Source organism: Somniosus microcephalus, chromosome 3, assembly GCF_052327205.1.
Source record: "Somniosus microcephalus isolate GS21.2 chromosome 3, FLI_Smic_1.0, whole genome shotgun sequence".
Classification (NCBI taxonomy): Eukaryota; Metazoa; Chordata; class Chondrichthyes; order Squaliformes; family Somniosidae; genus Somniosus; species Somniosus microcephalus.
Genome location: NC_140989.1, coordinates 351363680 through 351390101, shown reverse-complemented (window position 1 = coordinate 351390101; position 26422 = coordinate 351363680). Strand labels below are relative to the sequence as shown.

General features: G+C 46.1%; 1 protein-coding gene across 4 annotated transcripts in view; it reads left to right on the top strand.

Moving 5' to 3' along the window:
* LOC147122344 (volume-regulated anion channel subunit LRRC8D-like) overlaps positions 1-25497 on the top strand; it is a 106823-nt gene extending 81326 nt beyond the window's left edge. For all 4 annotated transcript variants that reach the window (XM_085983396.1, XM_085983395.1, XM_085983393.1 and 1 more), the window contains one exon: positions 22208-25497. In XM_085983396.1, the coding sequence (XP_085839522.1) occupies positions 22210-24780 (2571 nt within the window). In that variant the 5' untranslated portion in view covers positions 22208-22209 and the 3' untranslated portion in view covers positions 24781-25497. The remainder of the gene's footprint in view (positions 1-22207) is intronic.
* The last annotated feature ends 925 nt before the right edge of the window (positions 25498-26422 follow it).

Below are 26422 nucleotides of genomic sequence, written 5' to 3'. Positions count from 1 at the left end.
CATCTTCATATTTGGGTTACTTTTGTAAACATTTGACTTTTATTTTCCACTTGGCAGCAACTTTGAAAGTAATGCGTCAGAAAGAGCTGGTGTCACAAACTCCAATGTGTATTTTTAGATTCCTTTAGCAGTGTTTACTGTCATAGAAACCTATGTAGTGAAATAGAGGAAAGTGAAAGGCAGACAGAAATAAATGGTAAAAGGGTGAGGAACAAAAAACAAAGGGCCAAACTAATTCATAAAAAATGTGAGCATAAAAAAAGCCTGAGGGTTTTATACCTTAATGCGAGAAGCATCAGGAACAAGGTAGATGAATTAGCTGTGGAAATAGAGGTTAATAATTATGATCTAATTGGGATTACGGAAACATGGTTGCAGGGTGAGCAGGGCTGGGAGCTTAACATACAGGGGTATTCAGTATTTAGGAAGGATCGACAAAAAAGAAAGGGAGGAGGGGTAGCATTGCTAGTAAAAGAGGGGATAAATGCAATTGAAAAGAAGGATATTAACTCAGTTAATACAGAATCTATATGGGTGGAGCTAAGAAATAGCGAGGGGCGAAAAACATTAATAGGAGTGGTATATAGGCCTCCAAATAGTAAAATAGAGGTTAGGGAGGGCATCACGAGGGAAATTAGAGAAGCGTGCAATAAGAGCACAGCTGTCATCATAGGTGACTTTAACTTACATATAGATTGGACTAGCCTAATCAGTAAAAATAATGAGGAGGAGGAATTCCTTGAGTGTTTAAGGGATGGTTATCTGGATCAATATGTCGAGGAACCAACTCGGGAACAGGCTATATTGGACTGGGTACTGTGCAATGAGAAGGGACTAATCAGTAATCTTGTTGTACGGGGACCCTTGGGTCAGAGCGATCATAACATGATCGATTTCTCACTCGAAATGGAGAGCGAAGAAATTGACTCGGAGACTAAGGTCCTGAATTTAAACAAGGGGAATTATGATGCCATGAGACGGGAACTGAGTAGGTCTGATTGGACAACGTTCCTGGGAGGACTGGAGGTAGATAAACAATGGCAAACATTTAAAGATAGAATGACAAAATTGCAAAAATTGTTTATACCAATCTGGCATAAAAGGAAATCTAAAAAGGTGACTCAACCGTGGATAACAGGGGAAATTAGAGACAGCATAAAATCCAAAGATAGGGCGTATAAAATAGCCAAAAAAAGCGCCAGAGCGGAAGATTGGGAACAGTTTAAGATAGAGCAAAGGAGGGCAAAGGGCATGATCAAGAGGGGCAAAATAGCTTACGAAAACAAGCTGGCGGAAAATATAAAAACTAACTCCAAAAGCTTTTATAAATATATCAAAAGGAAAAGACTGGTGAAAACCAAAGTTGGTCCATTGCAGTCAGATACGGGGGAATATATAATGGGAAATAAGGAAATGGCAGATCAACTAAATGCATACTTTGGGTCAGTCTTTACGAAGGAAGACACAAAAAACCTCCCTGGGATATCGGGAAAAATAGGGACATTGGCAAAGGAGGAACTGACGCAAATCAATATCTCTAAGGATATGGTGTTAAGGAAGCTAAAGGGATTGAAGGTGGACAAATCCCCAGGGCCTGATAACATGCATCCTAGGGTACTGAAGGAGGTGGCCCTAGAGATAGCGGATGCACTAAGGATGATTTTTCAGAATTCATTAGACTCGGGAACAGTGCCGATGGATTGGAGGGTAGCTAATGTTACCCCACTATTCAAAAAGGGGGGTAGGGAAAAAGCAGGTAATTACAGACCTGTAAGCCTTACATCAGTTGTGGGCAAAATGCTGGAGTCCATCATTAAGGATGAAATAGCGGAGCACTTAGCAAATGGGGACAGGATAGGACAGAGTCAACATGGATTTACAAAGGGTAAATCGTGCTTGACTAATCTATTGGAATTTTTTGAGGGAGTAACTGGTAGAATAGATGGGGGAGAGCCAGTAGATGTGGTGTACCTGGACTTCCAAAAGGCCTTCGATAAGGTCCCACATAAAAGATTAGCATGGAAAATTGAGGCTCATGGGATAAAGGGGAAAGTTTTGGCGTGGATAGGGAACTGGCTGTCAGATAGAAAACAGAGAGTTGGAATAAACGGCTCATTTTCTGAATGGCAGGCAGTAACAAGTGGGGTACCACAGGGATCTGTCCTGGGCCCCCAGCTGTTCACAATTTACATTAATGACCTGGATCAGGGAGTCGGATGCAGCATTTCCAAATTTGCAGACGACACTAAACTAGGAGGGGGGGTGGGCTCAGAGGAAGAGACCAGGAAGCTCCAGAGCGATTTGGACAGACTGGGCGATTGGGCGGATAAATGGCAGATGCACTATAATGTGGACAAGTGCGAAGTTATCCACCTTGGGTGCAGGAACGGGAGGGCAAATTATTATTTAAATGGCAATAGATTGGGAGAGGGGGAAGTACAGAGAGACCTGGGTGTTCTTGTACACCAGTCACTGAAGGCGAGCATGCAGGTGCAACAGGCAGTCAAGAAGGCAAACGGTATGCTGGCCTTCATAGCAAAAGGGTTAGAATACAGGAACAGGGATACCTTGCTGCAGCTGTACAGGGCACTGGTGAGACCACACCTCGAGTACTGTGTACAGTTTTGGTCGCCTCATCTGAGGAAGGATGTTCTTGCCATGGAGGGGGTGCAGCGGCGATTCACCAGGCTGATACCAGGAATGGCGGGAATGACCTATGAGGAGAGACTATGTAGTTTAGGGATGTACACACTGGAGTTTAGAAGATTGAGAGGGGACCTCATAGAAGTGTATAAAATTCTGACAGGTCTAGACAGACTGGATGCAGAAGGAATGTTTCCCTTGGCGGGTGAGAACAGAACTAGAGGACATAATTTAAGGATAAGGGCTAAACCATTTAGGACAGAGATGAGGGGGAATTTCTTCACTCAGAGAGTGGTGAACCTGTGGAACTCATTGCCACAGAGGGCAGTGTACGCCAGCTCATTAAATATATTTAAGAGGGAATTAGATATATTTCTACGGGCAAAAGGGGTTAAGGGTTACGGAGAGAAGGCGGGGACGGGATACTGAATTAAAGGATCAGCCATGATCTCATCGAATGGCGGAGCAGGCACGAAGGGCCGAATGGCCTACTCCTGCTCCTATCTTCTATGTATCTATGTATCTATGTATCTGTGAATCAGTGCCCTGTAGATTATAAAGCCACTGTATGTTGTGGCTACTTTGCTAATTATATCCCATTTAAGGGAATGCCTTGGAGGAATTATAGCTGGATGGGAAGGGGAGGGGTGTAACTCATGTGAATGCAACCAATTGGAGATCTGCTGTCCAGATTTAAAGAGAACAAGATAAATTAGTCCCTGCACCACCCCATGGCTTTGGTGATCTTGCTGTGTGCAGTTGGATGACTTTTTTCCTGTGTGTGGCGGTTTGCATTTTTCTGAATGCCTAAGTCTCTACCCCATTTCTGCCTGCCTGTCAGTGCCTCAGTACTTCCCTCTCCATTGCAATCTCCCTCCCTGTCCCAGTATGCCCCTGTCCATCTCTATACCAGGTATGACCCTCTCTGTACCAGTATGCCCCTCTGCATCTCAATATCCCTCTCTGCACTACTTCATATGAACAGAGGAAAAGGGTGAGAAACGAGCATTCGATCCATCAAACCTTCCTCATCTAATAGACGAAGTAACTCCATGCGTTATCTTCTCACCGCCTAGTTATGGTATCTCCTGGGAGAAACAATATCATAGAGTCATAACTGCACAGAAGGAGGCCATTCAGCCTATCGAGTCCATGCCGGCTATCTGTAGAGCAATCCAGTCAGTCCCATTCCCCCGCTCTATCCCCGTAGCCCTGCAAGTTTATTTCCTTCAAATATAACAGGAGAAAAAAAAACCTGTGGCCAATTCAGGAAATGTTAGATACTCCGTACAGTGTATGTTGAACTGGTAAAACTCTAATTCAGAAAGGATAAATTATACATGAGGACAAAGTGATGCTCTGTCTACAGCCCAAGAATAAGAACAAATTGCATCCTTAATCTTGTACCCTGTTCAAATCTTTATTATAGGGCAGCAAAGTAGCTGCGAACATTAGAGGCTAAGGCCGAGATTTTCCGGGGGAGTCAGCGGGTGCGATCGGTGGCGGGTCGGGTGGGAAAGTGTTTTTTTCTTCAGTGGGTCAGGACCCTGCTGTGAACCCGCTGCCACGTGCCTTTCCCAACGTCGGGTCTGTTCGCGCTGAGCAGATCAGACAGGCAGCGGCGGGGGACCCAATTCAGGTAATTATGACCTTGTTTAGAGATCATTAAGAATACATTTGAGATCACCTTTTGATTTTACGTGCTCGCCCACGGGGCCCTCGATGAACGTGGATCACATCTGTCAAGCTGAGGCGGGAGTTCAATGGCCATTGAATCAGCTGTTGAGTTGACAGCTTCAAATGTACAGTAAAAGCTCCCACCTTAGAGATATCTTCCCTCAGCCACAAGCTCTTCCTCACTGTACTTCTTCCACAACAGATTCACCATGCTGCAAGTCTTTACACAAGTCGCCATCCAGTCTGATCTCATTACCTCTCTCACCATTGACAGATCGCTTCTGTCATCTCTACTTCACCTGCCATCTATTCCATCAGCATGGGTGCCCTTTATACTCTCTCACCTTGGTCCTCAGAATCCCACCACCATCAGCCCCAACACCAGCATCACCAGCAACAACACCACCAACCTTCTCTGCAATCAACTGAGGCTGCACAGGACAGAGTGCATCAGCATCTGACCACATTGCTGCCAGGGATAGCCTCACTATGGCCAGATTTACTTCATTTGACACTGTACACCCCGGCTACCACATGATGCGCCAGGTTGGCACCACCCCACACCAACACCATAAAGCAGCCCTACAATGCCCAAGCCATTCCTTTCACACTCCTCACCATTGTGGGGGGGTACCATTATGTCTCACCATTCACTGCAACTCACTAAGCCACTTCCAAAGGTGCACACTAATCTGTCCAAGAACGCAAAGTGTTGAAAATAAAGGTTTCAGTGTTTGACACCACATTAACAGAAACTTTACATGAACATTGCATAAAACGCCCAGGTGCCTACCCTTGTGTGTTGTTAGTTGGTATGATTGCATTAGGATGAGGGTGAGTGTGAGGGGTGGCTCGTGAGATGGGTATGTGATAATATAGATAGAGAGGGATGGGTGGAGCTGCAGGAGTCGGGTAGGGAAGGCAGAGTGATGGGGATGTGATGAGAGGCACAGCAGGATGAGGTTAGAACATAAGAAATAGGAGCAGGAGTAGGCCCTTCGAGCCTGCTTTGCCATTCAATGAGATCATGGCTGATCTTCTGCCTCAACTCCATTCACCGGCCCTATCGCCATATCCCTTGATGCCCTTACTAGTCAGAAATCTATCGACTTCTGTTTTGAATATACCCAATGACTGAGCCTCCACAGCCCTCTGGAGTAGAGAATTCCAAAGATTCACCACCCTCTGTGAAGAAATTTCTCATCTCGGTCCTGAATGGCCTACCCTTTATCCTGAAGCTGTGGCCCCTGGTTCTAGACTCCCCAGCCAAGGGAAACATTCTCCCAGCATCCACCCTGTCAAGCTCTGTAATAATTTTGCATGCTTCAATGAGATCCCCTCTCATTCTTCTGAATTCAAGAGAATACAGGCCAATTTACTCAATCTCTTCTCATACGACAGTCCCGCCATCCCAGGAAATAATCTCGTGAACCTTTGTTGCACTCCCTCTATGGCAAATATATCCTTCCTTAGGTAAGGAGACCAAAATTGTACACAGTACTCCAGGTGTGGTCTCACCAAGGCCCTATATAATTGGAGTAAGACTTCTTTACTCCTGTACTCAAATCCTCTTGTAATGAAGGCCAGCATACCATGTGCCTTCCTAATGGCTTGCTGCACCTGCACATTCACTTTCACTTTCAGTGACTCATGTACAAGGACACCAAGGTCCCTTTGAGCATCTGCATTCCCCAATCTTTCACCATTTAGGAAATACTCTGCCTTTCTGTTTTTTCTACCGAAGTGGATAACTTTGAGTGTGGCTTTGTACTAACGTTTCATGATCTATTGAGATCATTGAAATGTTTGCGGCACTGCAGGTCCTCCTGACCACGTCCCTGCTTGTACCCTTCTCTGCAATGTGCAGTCAGGTTGTGTTGATCTCCTGGGGAGGTCTCTTCCGCCCATGGGAAGGGAAGAGGACCTCCCTGCGTGCTGTGACTCCCTCCATAAGCATATGGAGGAGTCATGGGAGAGCCTGGGTGCAGCCCTGTGCCTTTGTGCAGTGCTCGTCAGTGTTTGCAGCACCTCAGTGCTGTAGAACACTGACGGCACAAATGTCAAATTAAAGTTGGCCATGGTCCCTTTTAAGGAAACCGGATGATGACACATCTCCCGACCCACTTCCTAGAATTGGCTGGTAAACAAGCTGGGCGGACTTAACAAGCTCCATCAAGGGAAATTCATTTCCGACAGCGGGATGGAGCCAGCAGTGGGGTCAGGGCCTACCACGGTTAGTAAAATCCCGGCCTAAGACACTAGGTTTAGTAGCTTAGTCCTTGAAAGGATGGTGAGTCACACAAACTGCATCAAATTTGTGGTCTCATTATGTCAATGTTCCTTTTTAATTGTGTTCTCTGTTCCATCAAACTTCAACACAATTTGTAAGCGATGAAGAACTTTTCAGCCAGTGCTGTCTCACACTATTGGCCCAGAAATTCGGGTCTCCACGGGTGAGTACACACGGGGTACTCACCCGTAGGCCCAATGGAAGTACCGGTTTCCTGCATGCACTGCGCATGCGCGGGAAACTGGCACTGCCGTTCCCCTGAAAGCAGGGGCTCAGAGGTTGAACGCATGCACGGGAGAGGCTGCGCGTGCGCATTGAACTTCGTTTTTTTTTACAGGATTTCCCGGGAGGGTAAGCCTGCAGAATTTAGAAATGTTAAAAGCAGGCGTAAGGCCTGCTTTTTACAAGGTAAGTGGTGAATTAATTAAAATTAAAACATTTTTTCCACAGGTTTATTATTTTTAAATACTTTAAAGCAAGGTAAGTTTATTTTTAGCCCCGTTAGAAAATTTAAAAAAATTTCAAAAATTTAAATTATTGTTTAAAATAGTTATTTCATTTAATTTATAGTTTATTTAAAAATGTGTGTTTTTTTAAAAAATTTATTTGAAGATTTAGTGCTGTTTTGTAAGAAGATAGGCCCGTAGTATTTATAAGTCTTGACAGCACTTCCTGTCAGACTTATGAATGGAGCATTCCCTGCTCCAATTGGCTCCCCATGGCCCACGTGATCCCAGGGGATGCTTCGAACTAACTGCGCCCCTGGGATACGCAAGCACTGCGCGCCGGCAGCTGGACCAGGCCCCGGATCGGAATTCCACGGGGGCCCACAGCTCAACGGCCGGCGCGCAAGGTAAGTGCAGATCGGGGGGGCTTGCACCGGCGGGAAGCCCCCGACCCGAATTTCTGGGCCAATTAACACTGTTATTTTGCTTCAGTAATGAAGCTGCAGTTGACCAGGAAGTGCTTGGCCAAGCTGAAGATTGAGCTTACTTTTGCTGACTGGGACCTAGTAGTAACTGGTTACACACAAGAGTTGGTTGGGTACAATATCTTATGCTGGACATTCCTGCAGTTCGAACAGTGGAATGAGTATTCTCATGACTACGGTTATAAATTCTTCATGAGCTGCAAATCTTGCACAATGTCTGTGACATTCTGCAGTCTGGGCCACCCAGGAATATTTAGTACCACAGGCTTGGATTACACTGACGGTAGGCGAAAGGTAACGAATTAACCTGGTTGTGGGAGAATAAATATATAATCAATCGCTCTCTTGTTCCCACTCACTCACGCACCAGAAGGCAGTTGAATGGGTTCAGTTGTGGTGCCTTTGTCTCCTAGTTGAGACCTGGTATGTAGTGATTAATTTTTACTTTTCCGAATCATTCTAGTTGGCACCAAATCCGTTCATTCCTATAGAACAGAGAAGGCCACAGTCGTAATGGTGCATTATTTAAAACGTCTGTTCCAATTTTGGAATGGGTTTGGACATAACTTGTTCCGTGAGTAATTTATTAGAATGTGCCCTTGGACTGTTGGGTCAGGATTTGGTGCTGTGCCGACCGGCAGCTTCTGAGCCACTGACCCCATTCCAAATCCTGGGATCGGGGTGATGTGCATAGGGGGCACATGCCCGTGCCATCTGCAGCGTGACTGGGGTGCCCGTGCCAGCGGGGGAGGAACGGGAATCTCGGAGTGGTAATGTTGAGGGCTCGGCTGCTCAGATGAAGAGGCAAAACAACGTTTAAAAAAAAAATAAAAAAATCTACTATTCTAAGAAAGAAAATTTGCATTTATATAGCGCCTTTCATGGCCCCAAAGCTCTTCACAACCAATGAATTACTTTTGAAGTGTTGTACAGTTGGGAACTGCGGCAGCCAACTTGTTCACATTAAGGTCTCACAAACTGCAATAAGATAAATGCCAATTACTGTTTTAGTGGTGCTGGTTGAAGGATTAATGTTGGCCAGGAGAGTGGGAGATTCCTCCTCCTCGGTATCTTTTATGCTTATCTGAGGGGTCACATGGTGCCTCGGTTTAACGTCTCATCCAAAAGATGGCACCTCCAACAATGCAGCACTCCCTCAGTCTCTTCTCTTAGGCAGTCCCTCAGAACCGAGGATGACTTGCTTCCACATTAAAAATGAGCTCGCAGGTGACTGATGAGTCCAATGCGGGACCTACAGTCTCTGTCACAGGTGGGGCAGACGGTGGTTGAAGGGGCGGGTGGGTGGGGTGCTTGGGTTGACGTGCGCTCCTTTTGCTGCCTGCGCTTGGCTTCCGCTTGCTCCCGGCGAAGAGACTCGAGGTGTTCGGCGCCTTCCCAGGTGCTTCTCTTCCACTTTGTGCGGTCTTGGGCCAGGGATTCCCAGGTGTCGGTGGGAATGTTACACTTTTTCAAGGAGGCTTTGAGGGTGGGTGTCCTTGAAGCGTTTCCTCTGCCCACCTGGGGCTCTCTTGCCGTGTCGGAGCTCCGAGTAGAGTGCTTGGTTTGGGAGTCTCGTATTGGGCATGTGGACAATGTGACCCGTCCATCGGAGCTGATTGAGCGTGGTCAAAGCTTCGATGCTGGGGATGTTGGCCTGAGCGAGAACACTGATGTTGGTGCACCTATCCTGCCAATGGATTTGCAGGATCTTGCGGAGGCAGCGTTGGTGGTACCTCTCCAGTGCTTTGAGGTGCCTGCTGTACATGGTCCATGTCTCTGAGGCATACAGCAGGGCGGGTATCACTGCAACTCTGTAGACCATGATCTCCTGGTCTTCAAACACACTCTTCCTCAGGCGACCGAAGGCTGCACTGGTACACTGAAGGCGGTGTTGGACTTCGTCGTCGACGTCTGCCCTTGTTGACGGTAGGCTCCCGAGGTATGGAAAGTGGTCCACATTGTCCAAGGCCTTGTCGTGGATTTTGATAATCAGGGGGCAGTACTGTGTGGCGGGGGCAGGTTGGTAGAGGACCTTTGTCTTACGGATGTTTAGTGTAAGGCCCATGCTCTCGTACGCTTCGGTGAAGGTGTTGACGATGGTTTGGAGTTCGACCTCCGAGTGAGCGCAGACGCAAGCGTCATCTGCATACTGTAATTCGACGACAGAGGATGGGACGACCTTGGATCTGGACTGGAGGCGACGGAGGTTGAACAGTTTCCCGTTTGTTCTGTAAATTAGCTCCACTCCAGTGGGGAGCTTACTGAGGATGAGATGAAGCATTGCAGCAAGGGAGATCGAGAAGATCCCTCTACTACACTGGTATCACAGAATACATTTTCATAATACAAAGATATTAATGCTGACTTCTGTATGAAGCTATCTTTCATTATTCCTCACCGGATGTTCTAAGCTATCTACCGAAACACGCCTAATGTATGTTTGCGGTTTCTACATTTCTACCTTTACTGTAGCCCAACTATGCTAACCGTCCCCTGATGCGCTTTACCTATGCCGAGCTGTTAACTTATTATCATACACTCTTCTATATGGTTTATGGACGCAATCAGCAATGAGGTTTGCCTTACTGCCTATATTTCACTATCTTGGTGGTGCCTTTGTGCCTTCCTTCCCCTAGCCCACTGAGCCAAACTTCTTCTAAGGTTCCCCCCTACCCTAGCCCTGAAATCGCATCTATCTTCAGTTTCTCTCTGATCGCCCCTCATGACCTCTCTGCGCTAATCTTGTCTATGAGACCCACTTCCTGCTCCCACGACCCTATTCCCACCAAACTGCTGACCACCCAACTTCCTTTTCTGGCTCCCATGTTAGCTGACATTGTTAATGGTTCTCTCTCATCAGGTACTGTCCCCCTCTCCCTCAAATAGAAACATAGAAAAATAGGAGCAGGAGTAGGCCATTCGGCCCTTCGAGCCTGCTCCACCATTCAATATGATCATGGCTGATCCTTTATCTCAATACCATATTCCCGCTCTCTCCCCATACCCCTTGATGCCTTTTGTGTCTATAAATCTATCAATCTCCATCTTAAATATATTCAGTGACTTGGCCTCCACTGCCTTCTGTGGTAGAGAATTCCACAGGTTCACCACCCTCTGAGTGAAGAAATTGCTCCTCATCTCAGTCCTAAATGTCCTACCCCGTATCCTGAGACACTGACCCCTCGTTCGAGACCCCCCCCAGCCAGGGGAAACATCCTCATCAACTGCCGTCCTCACCCCTCTCAAAAAAAAAAAAAAAACCTTGACCCCTCTGTCCGTGCAAACTACCACCCCCACCTCCAACCTCCCTTTCCTCTCCAAAGTCCTTGAACGTGTTGTCGCCTCTCAAATCCATGCCCATCTTTCCCACAATTCCATGTTTGAATCCCTCCAATCAGATATCTGCCCTTGCCACAGTACCGAAACGGCTCTCATCAAAGTCACAAATGACATCCTTTGTGACTGTGACAAAGGTAAAATTTCCCTCCTCGTCCTTTTTGACTAGTCTGCAGCCTTTGACATGGTTGACTACTCCATCCTTCTCCAACGCCTCTCCACCATCATCCAGCTGGATGGGACTGCACTCACCTGGTTCCATTCTTATCTATCGAATCATAGCCAGAAAATCACCTGCAACGGCTTCTCTTCCCGCTCCCGCGTCGTTACCTCTGGTGTCCCCCAAGGATCTATCCTTGGCCCCCTCCTATTTCTCATCTACATGTTGCCCCTTGGCGACATCATCTGAAAACACAGCGTCAGTTTCCACATGTACGCTGACGACATCCAGCTCTATCTCAGCACCACCTCTCTCGACGCCTCCACGGTCTCAGACTGCTTGTCCGACATCCAGTTCTGGATGAGCAGACATTTTCTCCAATTAAATATTGAGAAGACCGAAACCTTGTTTTTGATCCCCGCCACAAACTCCGTTCCCTAGCCACTAACTCCATCCCTCTCCCTAACATCTGTCTGAGACTGAACCACACTGTTCGCAACCTTGGTGTCATATTTGACCCTGAAATGAGCTTCCGACCACACATCCGCAGCATAACTAAGACCACCTATTTCCACCACCATAACATCGCCCGTCTCCGCTCTTGCCTCAGCTCATCTGCTGCTGAAACCCTCATCCATGCCTTTGTTACCTCTAGACTTGACTGTGCAAGACCTGGACAACATTCAGACTTGGGCTGACAAGTGGCAAGTAACATTCGCACCACACAAGTGCCAGGCAATGACCATCTCCAACAAGTGAGACTCTAACCATCTCCCCTTGACATTCAATGGCATTACCATTGCTGAATCCCCCACTATCAACATCCTGGGGGGTTACCATTGATCAGAAACTGAACTGGACCAGCCATATAAATACTGTGGCTACAAGAGCAGGCCAGAGGCTGGGAATTCTGCGGCGAGTGTCTCACCTCCTGACTCCCCAAAGCCTTTCCACCATCTACAAGGCACAAGTCAGGAGTGTGATGGAATACTCTCCACTTGCCTGGATGAGTGCAGCTCCAACAACACAAGAAGCTCGACACCATTCGGGATAAAGCAGCCCGCTTGATTGGCACTCCATCCACCACCTTCAACATTCACTCCCTCCACCACCGGCGCACTGTGGCTGCAGTGTGTACCATCTACAAGATGCACTGCAGCAACTCGCCAAAGCTCCTTCAACAGCACCTTCCAAACCCGCGACCTCTACCACTTAGAAGGACAAGGGCAGCAGACGCATGGGAACATCACCACCTACAAGTTCCCCTCCAAGCCACACACCATCCTGACCTGGACCTGTATCGCTGTTCCTTCACTGTCGCTGGACCAAAATCCTGGAACTCCCTTCCTAACAGCATTGTGGGTGTACCTACACCATATGGACTGCAGTGGTTCAAGAAGGCGGCTCACCACCATCTTCTCCAGGGCAATTAGGGATGGGCACTAAATGCAGGCCTAGCCAGCCAGCGACGCCCACATCCCATCAATGAATTAAAAAAAACGATTCCAACACACTCCTGGCTGGCCTCCCACATTCTACCCTACGTAAACTTGAGATGATCCAAACCTCGGCTGTCCATGTCCTAAATCGCACCAAGTCCCGTTCACCCATCACCCCTGTGCTCGCTGACGTATGTTGGCTTCCGGTTAAGCAACACCTCGATTTCAAAATTCTCATTCTTGTTTTCAAATCCCTCTATGGCCTCGCCCCTCCCTATCTCTGTAATCTCCTCCAGCCCCAAAACCCCCTGAGATATCTGCGCTCCTCTAATTCTGCCCTCTTGCACATCTCTGATCATAATCGCTCAATCATTGGTGGCCGTGCCTTCTGTTGCCTAGGCTCCAAGCTCTGGAATTCCCTGCCTAAACCTCTCCGCCTCGCTACCTCTCTTTCCTCCTTTAAGACGCTCCTTAAAACCTACCTCTTTGACCAAGCTTTTGGTCACCTGCCCTAATATCTCCTTATGTGGCCAGGTATCAAATTTTTTGTCTTTTAATACTCCTGTGAAGCACCTTGGGACGTTTTACTATGTTAAAGGCATGTTGTTGTTGTTAGTTGTATTTTATTGTTGCTAGCCTGGGATTGTAACCACTGACATAACTACAGCCTGGAAATTGCTATTGGTGATATTGCGGAGAAACACTTTAACACTTTCCTATGACGGTCATTTTGTTAACTGTTTAGTGGAGGTGTTAATCCATTTAAAATAAAGTAAACTTGAAAGGAGAAAAGGCATCAGCCAGATTTAAAGTAAATAGGTTCATGTCTGTTCAAATAGATGACAAGGGAAGTCATTAGTTTTCTAACATTGCCAGCCGTGGTTTCTAGGTTTTTAATGTGCAAGTCCTGTTGTACATTTGGTGTGTGGGCTGTGCATGCACAGTATTCTATACAGATGTGCTCTGCACGCTAAGAGAGGCCACACACAGTGTATACAAACTGCAGCACACTGCTACCTGAAAGTAAACTTGCTGGGATTTACTAAATCTGAGTACTTGGTGCTGACCTGATGCTAAAATGGAAAGTGCTCTACTCACCGTACTGACATTCCTCTCCTTGATCACATAAAGTATGAACTGATGGTGAGTCAAGTTAAACCATAATAAACAATGGAGTTACACACCCCATCAGATGGAACTGGAGCTATTAAGATGCTGAGGGTTGCCCATTTTTGGGTGATTGGGTGGGTTGGGGGGGCGGTGGGGTGGGAAAGAGACGATACTATTTTAGACTCCACAGGAAGCACCTGGTTGAGTTTAACATTTGATGCATCTTTTAATGTTTAATACCTTTGTTACTACAAGGTTATAGCCTATGAAACCCAGGCAGAGGGGACCTGCGGGAAGGAGGGAGGAGGACAGTAGGAGTGTGTGTGTGTGTGTGTGCTAGGCCGATGTAGCAGAGCCTGGTCTCCAATCATCTTGGATCCCCTTGCCATTGGACCAAGACCTTGCTGTGGCAGCTGGTGTGCAACGGCCACCCCACGTTAAAAGAATTCACGCACAGGCATCTTCCACCCTTTAAAATGAAGTTCGGGACCTGGAACGTCAGGACCCTCATGGACAACCCCAACAGAGACTGTAGGACCCGCATTGGACTCATCAGTCACCTGAGAACTCATTTTTAGTGTGGAAGCAAGTCATCCTCGGTTCCGAGGGACTGCCTAAGAGAAGAGACATTTGCATCTGTTTAGCAGTTAACGATATGCATTGTTAGCTAACATGCCCTTTACCCTTTGTGTAAAAGGCTGCCATTTTGTTATTCATTTACACATATGCAGTTACCCATTCCACTTGTTTGTTCTCCCAGCCAAGAGCAAAGTCAAAGTAACGATGATGGTGAGTTTGTCACCCTTTGGGGAAAACTATTACATCCATAATCATCACTGAAGCAAATTTAACAATGGCACTTTAGAGTGGTAGTACAGCTGCTTGCGCTCTCCATATACGAATGCTCCCTTCTCGCTCCTTTATTCCAGCAAGACATTCTGGTTTAATGGCCCTAATAGATTTTATAGAATCTTGTATGCTTTTGAGGTAAATCTTAAAATGCTATAGAAGTTTCACTCTGTCAATGTATTGGGCCTATTAAAAATGTCAGTCGTCTAAAATTCTTTGGGGATACGGGGCTTGTGTTTTAAAACCCAGTTCTTGGCTACCATCTTGAATTATTGGTGGCTATCGCCACTGTGAATTGGAGAATGTATCTTGCGTGGGAAATGCTGAGCCAGCTGATAGAATCAAAAGCACGGAATGAAATGGAAAGAAAGGAATCAAAAGAAGAAGGATTAGAGGATTATTTGAGAGATCAAAGGAAATATGCTGTTAATTGGTTAGTGATGGGTGCAATATTCTAACCCGCTCTGATTGAAAGGAGAGACTAATAACTGGAAGCAAACACATGGGCAGCACGAAGATAGAGAAAGCAATCTTGGGCCAACAGCTTTAAAGGGGCACAGCAGCTGTACCACAGGCTGTCGGCATACTGGCAGGGTGTCCGTTACTGAAACCTTCATCCATGCCTTTGTTACTTCTTGATGTGACTATTCCAACGCTCTCCTGGCCCGCCTCCCAGCTTGCACCCTCGCAAACTTGAGCTCATCCAAAACTCTGCTACCCGTATCCTATCTCGCACCAAGTCCTGTTCATCCATCACCCCTGTGCTCGCTGACCTACATTGGCTTTCGGTCTGGCAAAGCCTTGAATTTAACATTCTCATCCTTGTTTTCAAATCCCTCCCTATCTCTGTAACCTCCTGCAGCCCTACAACCCGCCGAGATCTCTGCGCTCCTCCAATTCTGGTCTCTTGCGCATCTCCGATTTTAACCGCTCCACCATTGGTGGCAGTGCCTTCAGCTGCCGAGGCTCTTAGCTCTTTAATTCCCTCCCTAAACCCCTCTCTCTTTCCCTCCTCCTTATCTCTCTCTCTCCTCCTCAAAACCCACCTGTCCTAGTATCTCCTTTATGTGGCTCGGTGTCAAATTTTGTTTGATAATCGCTCCTGTGAAGCGTCTTGGGACGTTTTACTAAGTTAACGGCGCTACACTGGCTCTTGGAATGTGTCATATATCGCCAATATTATCCAGTCTGCCATTTGAAGAGAAGAGAAACACTTCTACTGCCCCTCATCTTTCCCCCTCCATCTATTTTTTTCCATACTCACTATTTGAAGTTTTATTTTTGTATTGTTTCTTTCTTGTTTTAGAATCTACAGGTGTACACTTATTTTTCCTGCACTGTGGCCACGGTCCAGATTTTCCTGGGGACTTGCGCTACTGTAATGGCGCATCTACGGTGTAGGGGCCCTTGAATGGCTCAAATGAAAGAGGAAATTGTGGAGTAAGTAACTTCTGCCATTAATTATGCCACTCCATATTTTCCTTATGCCACTCCATATTTTCCTGGGACCTTTTGTGCCGCTCCAGTGTTGCCCTCGTGGAAAACAGAGAGAAGGTAATTATCATAGCTCCGCCCCCATTGGGTCAATGGTGATCGCCACTAGACTGAAAAATAATGGTGCTGATGGCCTGGCATTCTCTGGTTCCATTTAAATAATCCGCTGATCTTGATACTGCACAATACTAAGCGTTGTACTTGCAATATTGCACAAAACAATATCTACACAATACACTAAATGTTAAATATACAACAGTACATTAAGCACTATAGTGGATTCTACATGTAGTCTTAAAATGCTATACTGTAATATACAATACTATACTAGAACAATGTATACCATACAGTACGAAGCATATCTGTATAGCACAATATTAAACATTATTTTACAGTAAGATAGTAAATGTATCCATACAGAGATATTTCGAAACTGTCTATAGACTATTGCACTACATATATAAGGTATTAAATTAAACACTATAAATGCAGGACTACAAGATGAATGCTATATCACTAAACATTACACACAATACTATACTTACACAGTACCTCACTGAATAGTTTCTGTACAGAAGTGTTTATTTTATACAGTAGTATTGTACAACAGGTGTGTACAACAACTTTCCTCATTTTACTTGATTTTAACATGGCATTCCCTTTAATTAAATTAAGCAATACATCGTCAGCAATGGTAACCAGATTAATGAGAACAATCGCGGGCTCGGAATTCCCACTGGCCCAGCTATAGAGCTTCTAATAATATGTTCATGAGAATCTGAGGCAGCAACTTGCGTAAGTTGGATACATTTGGATCTGCAATTCTAGGTTTAAAAGAAAATGATCTGCCCCAACTTCATTAATAAGCTGTCTGAGGTAATAATAGGCTAATGGGGTGCTAACTTCACGCTCCAAATGGGGCTACTTTTAGCGCCCCAGAAAAATTAGCACCCCCGCGCCAGAAATTGAGTGGTTGCACCCCAAGAGGTGTGGAGATGCTGGACCCCTTGTGACCCCACCTCATTGTTCTTTGATGTAACGTTTCCCTGACTGACCTGTTTGGACACCATTCACACCTTTGACTGCTGTGATTATCTCTCTGCTGAGGTGTGATAAATGGCAGTTGGAAAGGTTACCTGTAAACATCTGACATGATTCTCTGACTATATAAGCTGTGTCTTTATGCATTTCTCCACTTCACCTGAAGAAGGAGCAGCGCTCCGAAAGCTTGTGATTTCAAATAAAGCTGTTGGACTATAACCTGGTGTTGTGTGACTTCTTACATTTGTGCACCCCAAGAGGGAAGTGGAGCGCTGCGAGTCAATATTGCAGCGCTGCGGCACATCGTGTCGGGGTACTGCAGGCCTTCCTCCCCTTCTTAAAGGGGCGGGGTCTTGCGCAGCGCGACCCGGGGCCCAGCTAGGCCCTCTGGAAATCGGGAGTGCCGGCAAAAGAGCCCAGCACTCGAGAAGTACCGGGCTCATGGAGCGCAGCCGGCACTCCGCGAGGGGGCGAGTCAGGAGACCGGGGACGGGAGCGAAGGCAGGTGCTGGCAGGCGGCCAGCAACAAAAATGGCCGCCCCGCACCTCGCCTTTAAATAGCGCCTCCCCGGCTGCAGGTAGGCCCGTCGGACATAGCGTCCGGCGGTAAGTCGGGGCGCTCCCGAAGATCGTGACTTCATCGGCAGTGCCGCAGCGCCGTGGGGCACTACCGGTTAGCGCCGCCGCTAACCTCCCACTGAATTTCGCAGGAGGCGTGGGCGGCGCCATGCCCGGGCGCTAGTTGCTTTGCGCCCTGTTGGTGCCCACTTAGGGCGCTAACGGGAGGTGCAAAGCAACCCAATTTTTTCCCCCATTATCTTTACAAAAGGAAACTAAACTAAATAAAAGTTCAAAGAGGAATTGAAGAGAAAGGACTGTAGTGTAAACACAAGCTATTGGCAATTACTCAGCCTTTCCTCTGCATTGCCATATTATTCAAAGTAAATTACTTTTCAGATGTTTAAATGTGTCCAAATAGAGAATTTGCATTTAAAAAGTGCTGTTCACAACCTCAGGACGTCCCAAAGCGCTTTACAGCCAATGAGGTACTTTTTGAAGTGTAGTCACTGTTGTAATGTAGGAAACATGGCAGCCAATTTGCGCACAGCAAGCTCCCACAAACAGAAATGCGATGATGACCAGATAATCTATTCTGGTGGTGTTGATTGAGGGGTAAATATTGGCCAGGAGACGGGGGAGAACACCCCTGGCGTTCTTCAAAACAGTGCCCATGGGATCTTTTGTGTCCACCTGACCGGACAGACTGGGCCTCGGTTTAACGTCTCATCCAAAAGACATTATAGTGAAAGCTCTGAGAGTGCAGCACTCCCTCAGTACTACACGAGAGTGTTAGCCTACATTTTGTGTTCAAGTCTCTGGAGTGGGCCTTGAACCAACGACCCTCTGACCCAGAGGTAAGAGTGCTAACCCTGAGCCACTAACCATAAATAAATAAATGGTTCCCAAATACAGCAACACTTAATTCAATGGCTATTGGCTACACCACTTCTGATTTGCCACTATGCTCGCTGTGACGTATTCTAATTTGAAAACCAGCAAAATAAGCATAAGTTATTGGCGCACTAGATGACAAAATGTATAGTATACACTGCTGATCTTGTCATTGCAGGAAAATCTGTGCCCATATCTCTAAAGGTGCTTTTACTCTAGTGCTTGAACATCAGGTTAAGTGACCCTATTTCAAGAAAGTGAACTCTGCAACAACCCCCTCCCACCTGCCTTTTACGCTAGGTGATGGGAGCTGGCATCCACTCTGTAATATTGAGATCTAGACTGTAAGTGTGGGAGACTGGATCCCTGCGTTTATATTGCTGCAACTGGCAGCCATAACCCAGTGAAGAGCCCACTTCTGTGGGTCCCTGATTTCATTTGCACTAAGGGGGTGTGCTGATTGAGACCGTGTCGTGGGCCGGATTCTTGATGTGTTTAAAGAATCTGGTTCCAGTCAATGAAAATTAAAGTTTTTCCTCATCGTATTGCAGCAATAAACTTTGACTCTCTTTATTTTGGGCTACTCATTAAAAGTTTAAAAAATGCCAGATAAAATATCTCGTCAGTGGCCATGGGGAACATCACAGACTAACAGGATTTAAACAATCTTACAGCAATTCAGTCATCTCATCTCATTTGATCTCATCCTTCCAGAATACCAACCCTTCCAGCCTTCCCAGCGTCTACTTTCTCAGATTAGTTCAACGTCCTGGCCTCGATAACTCTTGCATTACTTCAGCTGTTGATAACTCTTTGTATAAAGAGATACTTGCGGCCACCTGGCTTAAATTAGCCTTTCCCCAGTCTGTGCTCTTGTATTGATGTATGAAGTTTACGTTGACTATCCTGTTAATTATTTTGTGTACCTCTTTTATAAGGTCGCCTCTTGGCTTGAGGTTGAAGAGCCGGGACTCTTGCTCATAACTCCTCCCTCTGGGGATTTGAACTCGACTGATGTTGGCAATGTAATCCAGCATCCTCTTTGTTTTGTTTATTGCTACCTCACGCTATTTAGACACGGTGGGCGATGAGTCAACGATCATTACTTTCATCTCTTTTTTTCCCCTTTCCTCCCCCCTCCCTCCCACCTATAAAGTACATATGCCTCCTATTTTTTACTTCCAATGTATTGAACTCTGATCAACCCAGGCTTCAACCTTGTTGAGCTCCCTTTTGTAAGATCTTGGCTTTCTGCTCTGAGTCAAAAGTTGCCAATCCCCCCCCCCCCCCCCCACTACCCACTACAAATGTAAGCACTTTGCACTGTGACTGTGCGTTCAGGCCACTTACATTTACCAAGAATAGGAGGGGCCAACATAGACTCTAGGACATACCACTTAATACCTTCACCCTCCTATTGCAATCTAGCACCGCTTAAAGACGACTGTCTGCTTCCTTCCCTTTAGGCAGTTACTGATGAAGATTTTGCCCTGCATACCTACCAACCTTAAAGGAGTCACAGGAGAGTTCCTTTATCAGAAGGCCTTTTGGAAATTCAAGTACACTCCGTCACATTGCTTCGCCCCTGTTCATTTGCAAGGCCACTTCCTCCAGAACAAAGATAACTGGTTGAGCAAGAAAGATGGACCTCCTTTTAAAGCAATTCTGATTGATTAAATATCTTACTGCCAGCAGCTTAAAGGTTAAAACTGACTGGCTTCTTTTGCCAGAAACTCTTCATACATCACTGCACGAGATGGTGGATGTCTGTTTTGGTTTTAATCTATTGTACATGCACTTTGCTTTAGGCAAAGCGGAGGCTGAAACTATTTCTGTTGAGTCACAGCTTGGGCTGTAATGAAGCTCTCTGTTGGGTGACTTAACATCAGAAATTTGGAACTAGGGCAATATTAAAAACGTCCACTGCCTAGTTGTGCTTAATTTGTACAAGTGAGGTTTTTTTTGATACAAATGTTTCATTCAGTTTACCAAATTTTTAAAAAAAAGCATTATAAATTGGTTTATAACCAAAGACTATAAATACCCGAGAGTGAATTATAATCATCATGGAAAATAAATGGAATTGTGAATTTGTTCCTCCCAAAACACTGGTTTTAAAAAAAATCTCTGAATGCCATGTAACAAAGATAGATTTAGGCCAGTCTTGACAAAGGCCTAGAAATTCACTAGCCTTAGCGCCGCTTTTGAGGCGCTAGAGGGACTAGCGCCAGAGTTATGGCCAGTTGAAAAATTCCCTGGGGCCCTAAAGCGGCGTTGCACCGGTAGCGCTGCGCCGGCACCGATGACGTCATCGGTGTGCGCAGCGTCCCGGTTGCCATGCCGACGGGCCCCAGCGCCGAAATTCAGTTGCGGCCGCCTCGCCCGTGGCAGCCGCAACTAAGACTCTGGCAACAGAGTCCAACATGTGTTTGCGCCGGCGCATTAAAGGCCCCGCGGCAGCCGGCCGCTTTCCCGCCGGCCACCTGCCCGCAGCTCCCTCCCCGGACTTCTCCCCCCCCCCCCCCCCCGGGAACAGATGCAAGCCCGGCACTTGTCCGAGGTGCCGGGCTCATTTTTAAACAGATTTGCGCGGGCCGCGGCCGGGTGCAGGCAGCTCCTCCTTAACGGAAGGAGGAGGCCTGCACTTCCCCAGCCTGCCGCACCGCATCGGGTGCCGCAGCGCCGGAATTGCGGCGCTAAACGGCAGTTAGCGCCCTTTTCCAGGCGCTAAGACCCTTCAGTAGCGCCGGCAGCCGTTTGGGCGCGGCGCTACTGAATTTTTGGCGCGCGCAGGGGGACTTAGCGCCGGCACTAACTTCCGGCGCTAAAGCCCTGGCTAAGCCAAAACCCAATTTCTAGGCCAAAGAGTTTGACTCGAAACGTTGACTCTATTTCTCTCTCCACGGATGTTGCCTGGCCTGCTGAGTTTTTCCAGCATTTTCTGTTATTTTAGATTTAGACTTTCCCTGCCTCTGTACTTGCTTAAAACCTGTCGCATCTCTAACTGATGAAAGGTCATCGATCTGAAATGTAACCTCTGTTTCTCTCTCCACAGATGCAGCCAGACCTGCTGAGTATATCCAGCATTTACTATTTTATTATAGAATTAGACTTATTCAGTCATGTAAATCAGTGGCCCTGATCATTGTTATAATGCAAACTAACCAAATCCTCAAACATCTTTTTGAGTTTGTTAATTATGATTTTTCTTTATTTAAATTGGGATGAGCTATGCACCTTACATTTGAATTCGGTCAGTACGTTGATTGTTCATGACGTGTTATATGTACCAATTTTGCTTGTTCCAAAAATGTTGCCAATTTTTTTCTCTCTGGCTCTTTCTGGGGTACAGTTGCACAGGCACCACAAGCCTTCCAGATGCCTGCCCCAAATGGGCATTTTTCATGTGGACCCCCCCCCCCCTCCCCAAATGGTGACTGTTGCCTTCCACAGTCAGACATCCTGCCCACCTGTACCAGGCCTGACCATGATTCTGTTCTCACTTTATGCCCGCACCCACATGCATTCACCGGCGGGGCTCGCTGCATAAATCCTGGCCATCTTTTTGTTTCCTTGTAGGATCCCGACTGAGATCAGCCTACTCCACTCGCATCAGGGACTAAACCAGGCACCTTTTGATCTGTGTGGCTCAGAACCTGAATTGTACAATTGTTCTATTAACTACGTGAGATGGGGAACGCACCCAACTCCTCATTTCAAAAATGATCTCTGTTTGTCTCAGTAATTTACTCCATCATTTATTATACCTTTTATGTATTTTACAGGAATGTTTACCCTCACAGAAGTTGCATCTCTTAATGACATACAGGCAACCTATCGAATCCTGAAGCCATGGTGGGACGTTTTCATGGACTATTTAGCCATTGTAATGCTGATGGTCGCTATCTTTGCGGGCACCATGCAGCTGACCAAAGATCAAGTCGTGTGTCTTCCTGAGCCCCAATCAGACGAAAGGTCAGAAACCCAGCGCAGCATCTCGGAGAGTCCGACAAAATTTCCCGAAGCATCTGCTGTACCAGATTTAGGAAGCACTACCTCTTCGAGAGGGAGACGGAACCATGCTACTGAGGGAGCTAACGTCTTTGCTTTTGGAAGCGTGCCTACGATAACCGTTGACCTACCTGATGACGTCGATCATCCCGTACAAAGAGGCCCTCTCAACTTTGGACGTCCGACCAACTTAGAGTACCAGCAATATATTTTCATCAATCAGATGTGCTATCATGTGGCCTTGCCCTGGTACTCCAAGTATTTTCCCTACCTTGCTCTAATCCACACACTCATCCTCATGGTCAGTAGCAATTTCTGGTTCAAGTACCCCAAGACCAGTTCAAAGATCGAACATTTTGTTTCTATATTGGGAAAGTGTTTCGAGTCTCCGTGGACCACCAAAGCACTCTCTGAAACTGCGTGCGAGGACTCTGAGGAAAACAAGCAACGCTTTAAGACCTCTGTGGCAAAGCATTTATCGACTGGCAGTGAAGAAGAAAGCCCGAGTTCCAGCACACCCATGATATCAAGGACTGGACCTAAATTTTCGGCTGAGAAGCCAGTCATTGAGGTTCCCAGCATGACTATTTTAGACAAGAAAGACGGAGAGCAGGCCAAAGCTCTTTTTGAAAAAGTTCGTAAGTTCCGTGCCCATGTAGAAGACAGTGATTTGATATATAAACTCTATGTTGTCCAGACAGTCATAAAGACAGTGAAATTAGTGTTTATTTTATGTTATACGCTTACATTTGTGACTTCTATAAGTTTTGATCATGTCTGCAAACCAGACATAGAGCATTTGACTGGATATACTGAATTTTATTGTACTCACAACATGGCTTTTATGCTGCGAAAATTACTAATTAGTTACATTGCACTCATATGCGTTTATGGACTGGTTTGCATATATACTTTGTTTTGGCTGTTCAGGCGGCCCTTAAAGGAATACTCATTTGAAAAGGTCCGTGAAGAAAGTAGTTTTAGTGACATTCCAGATGTTAAAAATGACTTTGCATTTCTGCTGCACATGGTTGATCAATATGACCAACTTTACTCGAAGCGCTTTGGGGTCTTCCTGTCGGAGGTCAGTGAAAACAAACTGCGGGAGCTCAGCTTGAACCACGAGTGGACTTACGAGAAACTCAAACAGCACGTGTCGCGGAATCCTCAAGACAAGCAGGAGCTGCACCTCTTCATGCTCTCCGGGGTGCCCAACGCCGTGTTCGACATGACCGAGCTGGAGGTGCTGAAGCTGGAGCTGATCCCCGAGGCGAAGATTCCTGCCAAAATTTCCCAAATGACGAATCTTCAGGAACTGCACCTTTACCATTGCCCCGCTAAAGTGGAACAAACTGCCTTCAGCTTCCTCCGGGACCACCTTAGGTATCTGCACATCAAGTTCACCGACGTTGCAGAAATTCCCACCTGGGTCTATTTGCTTAAAAACCTGCGTGAACTGTACCTGGTTGGTAATCTGAACTCTGAAAATAATAAGATGATCGCTCTAGAGTCGCTGCGAGAACTGAAACACCTGAAGATCTTGCACCTAAAGAGTAATCTGACCAAAGTTCCTTCAAACATCACTGATGTTGCGCCCCATCTCACTGCTCTACTGGTTCATAATGATGGAACTAAACTTTTAGTACTGAATAGCTTGAAGAAGATGATCAACCTAACTGAGCTAGAGCTGCAGAACTGTGAGCTGGAGCGGATCCCACATGCCATTTTCAGCTTGACCAACTTGCAGGAACTGGACTTGAAATCCAACAATATTCGCACAATCGAGGAGGTGATCAGTTTTCAACATCTGAAGCGCTTGACGTGCCTGAAACTGTGGCACAACAAAATCATCACCATCCCCTCATCCATCAGCCTGGTGAAAAACCTCGAGCTGCTTTACCTCTCTCAGAATAAACTAGAGTCTCTGCCAGCAGCTCTCTTCACTTTACAGAAGCTCAGATACCTGGATGTAAGTCACAATTCCATCGTCGTCATTCCAGCGGAAATCATGTCTCTCCAGAATTTACAGTATTTCGCAGTTACAGGAAACCGAGTGGAAATTTTGCCAAAGCAGGTTTTTAAGTGCACAAAGATGCGGGTTTTGAATGTAGGGCAAAACTGCATCACTTCCATTTCAGAAAAGGTTGGTCAGCTTGTGCAGCTCACCCAGCTAGAGGTGAAGGGGAACTGCCTGGACCGACTTCCGGCAGAGTTGGGCCACTGTCGCCTTCTGAAGAAAAGCGGGCTTGTCGTTGAAGATCACCTCTTTGACACACTGCCCCCCGAGGTCAAAGACCTCTTTAATCAAGACTTTAACTCAAATTCGACTTTTGGCGCAGGAATATAAAGTATTGAGCAAAGCATATGTAGCAGCTTCGGAACTGAATGTTTGTTTGCTTGTTAACTGGAAAAAAAAATGTATAAAATAGAGCAAGGTACTTAAACATGGCAACTGTTTAAAAACTAGAGAAAGGTGATGCTAGTTTTTTTTGCCCTGATAAAGCTCTCAAATCATTGTAATAAATTGTAACCAATTAATTAACTGTTGGTCACTGGTTGTCTTATACAAGTCTGTTGATGACTGAATATTTGTTCGTATATCCTTGTTTGTAAATGAATTTAATTTTAATTTATTCTCAACACTTTTTTAAAAAATAAAGAAAAATTCCTTTTTAATTTTCATAACCCTGTCCAAAGAGTGGGTAGATTACCTGCTCCCTGGCCTCTCCAGGCGCTTGGCCTCTTTCAGCGCTGCTGCTGAGCTGACCATTACAAGGGTTGTGAGTGCAACAACAGTGTATCTCAAACTCTTAACTTTATCTCCCTCCAGGCAGCTTGGCTCCTCTCCTTAATAGCGCAGTTAAGATCAGAAATTTGCATAAACCCGCATTTTGTGTATCTGTGGTACCACACCACACCCACCTGCCTCTTTTTTTTGTTTGTATTTCTGTAGAAAGAGAGTTGAGTTCCAGGCTCTAATGCGTGAATTTAGCATACAGAATGTGCCAATATCTAGATCCTAGCACCAATTTCAGCTGTTTCTAAATAAAAGAAAACAACCTTACTTCAAAGTAATTGTTTTTTTTTTACTTGCCTACTTTAAAGAAGGGCCAAGGAGACCAATTTCAGCACAATGCACTCCTCCACGTGTGCTACTCGCCTAAATAATTCGAATGTACCGATTGCCATGTAGAGCAGGTATCTTCAGCCTGGATAATAATTGTGCCCAGAAAACCCTCTGACAAAACAGAATGAGGGTGCGTCATGACACAAGTCCCATTCAGTGTCTACGTTCAGTTTTATAGAAGTTGCACTTCATACTGGTCTCGACATCAATCTGCGGGCGAACCAGAGGGGGAAAAAATACATGAATACTGGCAACTTTCCACCCCCCCCACCCCCTGCTAGGCCAGTTCTAAATCAATCTGCAGATGCACAGGTTTCTGTGTAAATGAATGGGGTTGCTCTGGGATGCACCTTGGCTGTCCTCCAATAAACATCATGTTTGGCTCTGGGTTGCCGATGGAGACCTGAAATTATACCAAGTGATTCACTAAATCCAAGATCTCTCCTAGCAGAGAAAAGATATCTTCATATTTTCAATACATGTGAGAAACACATTCTCTGGCCTTTTCTTCTGCTTTCCGAGCGTTGAGAGATTCCGGTCGTCCTTTTATTACATCATAATGGTTGCTGTAGCTGGCCGAAATGCATAAGAATCCACAAATACGATAACTAGATGGATTAAAAAAAATACAATTACAAATTACCAGCTCCCTGATTGGCTCAGCTAATTGAGACGAGTTGCAGAGCTATACTGACTAGGAGGATCCCAGATCCTAGGTAGCTGATCCCTGCAAAGGTAGCAATAAAACTCCTACAAATTGATCTCCATGACCCTGGCTTAGGGACAAGAACATTTTCTAAATCTGCCACCAGTCCCTAGCTGGAGGTGTGTGTGTGTATGTGTGGGCTTGCTTAAGGCTGGC